At 38.9% G+C, this 5,953-nt stretch overlaps 1 protein-coding gene across 1 annotated transcript; it reads right to left on the minus strand.

Moving 5' to 3' along the window:
* Positions 1-651: 651 nt before the first annotated feature.
* LOC105386223 (trypsin-1) lies at positions 652-3,149 on the minus strand. The gene is made up of 4 exons (XM_011556739.3): positions 2,807-3,149; positions 2,065-2,320; positions 1,516-1,665; positions 652-1,241 (listed from the first exon to the last, which is right to left on the minus strand). Exons 1-4 carry the CDS (start codon positions 3,130-3,132, stop codon positions 1,086-1,088), a joined length of 888 nt encoding a protein of 295 aa, XP_011555041.3. The 5' UTR covers positions 3,133-3,149; the 3' UTR covers positions 652-1,085.
* Positions 3,150-5,953: the final 2,804 nt, after the last annotated feature.

The raw sequence follows: 5,953 nt of genomic DNA on the forward strand, positions 1-5,953 counted from the left end.
TTTACGCACACGCGGCTATTTTATACAAAATTGACGCCAGATAATTACATTAACACATCTATATTATATGTAAGCTATGTGCAAAGTATATAAGGATATACGGGCGGGCGTGGGGGTTATTTTTAAAGTAAAAGGTAGTGATTTTCAGGGAGACAGTTTTATATTTTTCGACGGTGGAAATGTTTTTCGGTGCACTCCCGCTAATGGAGTTTTTGTCCCTTTAAAAAGCGGCGATCCGACAAATTTGTTTCAGTTGATGGATTGAAACTATCTTTTCTACCATATCTGTCTATATTTAACTATCTGGCTATCTATTTGATGCGGTTGTACGGACGCTGTAACGCTAGATTTCATAGATATTATGTGTCGGTTCGATTTCTGACGAAATTGTGTCGGGAACAGTCGGTCTTCGATCGATTAGTTTTTGTTTTCATTTCAACTTGAGTGTGCTGACTGATGGTCACGATTTGCGAATGTTGTTGAGAGCATTTAAGTTAGTATACTTACTTAGCGTTAGGAAATGTACTATGTAGATATTGCCAGACAAAGACAAAGATATTTCATGAAAACTTTAGTCATTTCGCCCAAAAGTACAGAGGGTATTTTAATTATGTAATTGAGAAATGTCTTAGTATCGAATAAATAGATTAATGCATAGATTATAGAATTTAATTAGAGGCATTCAATGTTACCAGTTTAATATACCTACCTACTCGATGAAAACCCAAGCTTCGAAGCCATGCTGCGCTGACCACGACTCTTCGTTCATTCGTTTTTAGTCAAGCTGTTTTGTAGAGCTGTCGGGTGGATTTAGGTAATGCTTATAGAGAATATACATACAGACGCATACCATTTAACAAAATGTACAAATCCTCCCAGAAAACGCAATAAATATAAAAAAAAAGATTATAAAGAAATGTGGGCCCTACATTGACCCCTGTGGCACACCCCTGATATGGCAGTTAAGTACTTGAGAAAACATATAAAATATTGCTTTTGATCTATTGAAAACAATCGTATTTAACATCAAACTTAGCAATAATTATATCCCCGAACCCCTTATCCAATATATCAATTTTAGTCCTCTAATCCAGTACTAGGCCGGTGGTATCCTCGATCCAATCCCTCACGAGTGCGATCTTGCTGTAGACACCGTATGAGCCGGGTGTGGCGCAGCCGTAGCCGAAGGAAACTGTGCCCAGGAGTCGACCTCCCGACACTGCTGGGCCACCAGAGTCACCCTGGAAGTTTTGGGAAAACCTGAAGTTTGGGATGCAGCTGGTTGATTCGAAAATGGTATGGGTGAGGCCAGACGAGCGTAATTTTGTGTGCGCGGGGACGAGGTGAGCAAGTCACTTCCCCTCCTCCCTCGTTACCGCGCACACTTTTTTGCCGGAATACGCGATTACGCTTATGTGGCTCACCCTACAGGAATCTTCTACTTCCATTACTGGATTATGTTATTTCCTGAGCACCGCATTCAGTAATTACCAGCCACCTTCAGTGGACATTTACCTGGCAAGCGTCCTTGGTCCCCTCTATGAAGCCAGCACAGAACATCCTGGGCGTCAAAGTGTTCTGGAAGTATGGGAACTTAACCGCTTGGCATTTCTCTTTCGCTACGATCGGGAGTCGCACAGCTCTTAGGACGTCGGAGTATGCACCCTGAGGGGATATTAATAGTGCTAAGGGTATTTGCAAATAGTTGAGTTGAAGATTCTGAGATGTGTGATAGCGATAACGTTCAGATGCTATATGGTGGATACACTAAGATATTTTATAAGATAGGCAAGTAAACAGAAGAAGATGACGTGATGACCTGGATATATTTTGTAGGAACTAGAATGAGGAGGTGATGGACAAGACCTAGGAAAAACCCTTTGCCCAGCAGTGGACACAGCAGGTTTAAAACAAATGGCCATAAGGCTCCTACGCTATTCTTGCCTTCTGTAGGTCTCCATCAATAACTCGATTATCACTTGGAGTATTCAAAATCAAAATTAAGTGGAATTTCATTTAACGCTAAACCTATTTAGTCTCGCGTTTGGTAAAAGTGATCCTTACATTCTCTTCCGTGTTCCCCCATCCCGTGACAGTAATGTATTTGCCGACGACCATGTCTTCCATATGAGCCACTTTGACTGGCTGAATGTTCTCGCTAAAACGCAGGGGATGTGCCAACTTCAGCAGTTGGAAGTCATAGTCATACTCGTGCAGCTTCGGCTTTGCCGTCCATTTAGGGTGGACGTACTGTTTCGCCACTTTGTGCTTCTTCCCTCTGCTTAAGTACTTGGATCCAACTTTTATGAAGGTTTTCTTGCTGTGGGTAGAGGTTGTTTTCAAAAATTGGAGATAATTTTTCGTATAAATAACATCTATAAATTTTATAGATACCTACTACCAAAAAAGGAAGATGTCATAAAAATAATTTGGTGAAGGTTTTCCATTCGAACTAGTCATCAAAAAATAATTATTAGTCCTTACCAATTTTTTCGTCAGAGTCAGTGTTTTTGTAATTTGATTAACAGTGAGATTGAGGCTAATATAATGTAATATAACCCTTGAGATATAAACGAGACGATGCAGGCATAAGAGAAGAAGACAAAGAAAGATGTGGCTTGATAGTATGAAAGAAAATATGAGTGATTGTTAACTGAATGAGGATATGACAGAGGATAGGGTAAAATGGCATGACATGACCCACAAAGCCGACCCTTAATAAAAAAGAAAAGGCTAGGAAGAACAAGAAAAATATGGTCTGATCGCCATTGATACTAATGATATCCAGACTTCTGACGCCACTAACCTGCAGTGTCCAGCAGTAGCCACCCAGTACTCTGACAGAATCGCCCCTCCACAATTATTCCCATAAGCCACATGATACGGGTAAGTATTGATATCCACTTCGAAACCACCGACTATTTTATCATCACCTTCATTGAGTAAATCATCATCGTCATCGTCTTCATCCTTCCGAGATCTGCCAGCCCTTTCGTAGTCAAAGTTGTCTACGTCGACTGTTTCAGGTATATCGTCGTTAAGTTCTAGGTCTAGTCTGTCTAGGAGTTGTTGTCTTGTGTGTTGTTTGAGTTTGGGTCGGGCTAGTGATCGCAGGGGCGTGTCGTCTCCCATCGGGATTATTATCACGCTGTAATCTGTTACAATGGGAAAGAAATTTAAATGATTAAGCTTGGGCTGACGAGAAAAAAATATCTAAAATCAATGTTGGAATAGCAGGAACTGTTTGACTCGTAAATGTAGAAGGTAACACTGATTTATTTATTTACATATTTTATTCTATCTATTCTATTCTCAGTGGGGGTGTATGTATCTACCTATCTCTGAAACGGAACCTTTGTGCATATCCCCAAGGTCTAAACTGCTTTTCTGAACTTGGACCATTTCCCACCACGCTGGTCCACTGCGGGTTGGTAGGTTCACATATTTATTTAGAACTGCTAAATAATAATAAATAATAATAATATGTGGGGACATCTCACACACGGCCATCCGACCCCAAACTAGGCAGAGCCTGTAATATGGGTATCGGACAGCTGATATATTTAGACAAATACATAGAAAGATAGATATTAAATATAAATATCAACACCCAAGACCCGAGTACAAATATCTGTCCTTAAACAAATATCTGTCCCAGCCGGGAATCGAACCCGGGACCTTCGGCATAGCAGTCAGGGCCACTAACCACTACGCCATTCGACCGCTAAATCTAGATGTGCAGATTTCTTCACGATGTTTTGCTTCACCGTAAGAGCGATGGTCTACATTGTAGGTATTTTAACTCAAATAATTATTAACACATGTCAGCGCCGGGATTCGAACCCGCATCTCTGGCGTGAGAAGCGGGCGCTTACCCGACTGAGCTACCACCGCTCTTTTTACATAAATACATTGAGTCTTTAAACTTACCATTAAGATCTATTGATGAACAAAAACCAAGCAAAAAAGCCAAATATAAACCTGACTGAATCATGTTTTCAGGTGAAATAGTAAAAAAGGACGCTGTGCTACTATCAGCAAACCTCTGAATCATATTAGATTTTAAAACAATTAACTTTTACATGTATGTGAATTCAGTGTGAAATTGACAATTAAAAGTGACTGTAAATAATGTATACACGAGTAGTCGGGTAGGTGCTATTGAATCTCAAAACATTTATTTATTTTTATTTATAAACACTTTATTGTATAATAATAACAACAGTCACAAAAATGGACTTAAAAGTAGTGTATACAAAGGCGGGCTTAATGCCAAGAAGCAATTTCTTCCAAGCAACCTTTGTTTGGTAAAAAACTAAAGTTTTTAAACTCTTTCAATACAGTAAAAAGCATTTTATTGTAATTAAATTGCGACTTACATACTGTAGCATCATCGCGCATTTGCAATCGACCATCCTTAGCAGAGTCGTGAGCACAAATTTCGATCCTCCGTTAACGTTGCGTATCGTCAACTGTCACTGTCAAAATGTAAGGCAAAGTTAGTTCCAAAAGTGACATTTGTTTTTTCCATATGTTAGGTGGAATTTCACCAAACGCTAAACGTATTTAGTAGCCTGTCAGACGTCTGTCATTTAGTACAAAATGTATTTAAAATTTTATTTAAGTACGTTTAGCGTTTGGTAAAAGTGACCCTTCGTGTAGATTCGAAAATAGTATCGAATCCTATACTCGCTGCACAGGAGGGCCTAGTGTAGGTTTTCTTAACCGATCGAGCGGTGAAAATGTCGCAAAATGTGTATGGTGCGGGGCTAGTACAGCGCGTGTACCGCTAGGTGGCGACTCTCCCTCGCCATACAAATTCACGTTTACTCGCCGCTTCTCGAAAATCTCGAACGGTGTAAAAACTCGCACTCCCCATGCTGAAAATGATTGTCAATTTCTTATTCTTGTCTTTTCGGTAACTAATACAAGAGTTAGGTTTGTAACCGTGGTGAATGAATTCGCATTACCAACGGTGCGTCATACTAACGTATTATATGGGTCTAGTACAGTTGTTGACATCTTTGAACTTAGATTGACGGTCGAATGGCGTAGTGGTTAGTGGCCCTGACTGCTATGCCGAAGGTCCCGGGTTCGATTCCCGGCTGGGGCAGATATTTGTTTAAACACAGATATTTGTACTCGGGTCTTGGGTGTTGATATTTAGTATCTATCTATGTATGTATTTGTGTAGATATATCAGCTGTCCGACACCCATAACACAGGTTCTGCCTAGCTTGGGGTCGGATGGCCGTGTGTGAGATGTCCCCACATATTTTTATTTACGTAAACATAAGGTCATAAGTCTTCTTATCAAACTTATTCAAAATAAGATCTCAGTGGTAATAAGTACTTATGAAGCTACGTCTTTTGTGTGTATAAGTTACTACATACAATGCAGCGCCTCTAGCGGTTGAAACAACAGTTACAATCTTCGTGTATTTATAAAATAATTATTGTTGAAATTATAATTTTACACTTAAATCATAAATCATAGTTATGCTGTTAACATACCTAAATTTTCTGGATTTTTTAATATTTACTTAACACCATAAAACAATTTCAATCTGCGGCAGGAGCCCGACGACGAGCTATTTAAATTTGCGAATAAATATATTTCTTAGTTATTTTATATATTTATATTATACTTTATTCCTCTATGTGAAAATAACCGTGGCCATACGCCAATTTGCTATTGTAAGTACATAGTTAGTTTATTGCTGAAATCTCCCTCGTTCACAAGTAGGTAGTGCCATCTATGTTAGTTTTAAGGAACTAAACTTCCGCGCCATCTCTTGGTTACACTGATAAAATATGGCATAAGATTTTCTCATTGGATATTTCGTAATTATTTTCAATATCTAATTTTATTAAACTTCAATTAAATATAAATTATAAGTTCTAACTATATCATAAATTTATTACAATACATAGAATAGATAAGCATGTACAC

This window comes from Plutella xylostella, chromosome 27 (assembly GCF_932276165.1).
Source record: "Plutella xylostella chromosome 27, ilPluXylo3.1, whole genome shotgun sequence".
In the NCBI taxonomy this organism is placed as follows: Eukaryota; Metazoa; Arthropoda; class Insecta; order Lepidoptera; family Plutellidae; genus Plutella; species Plutella xylostella.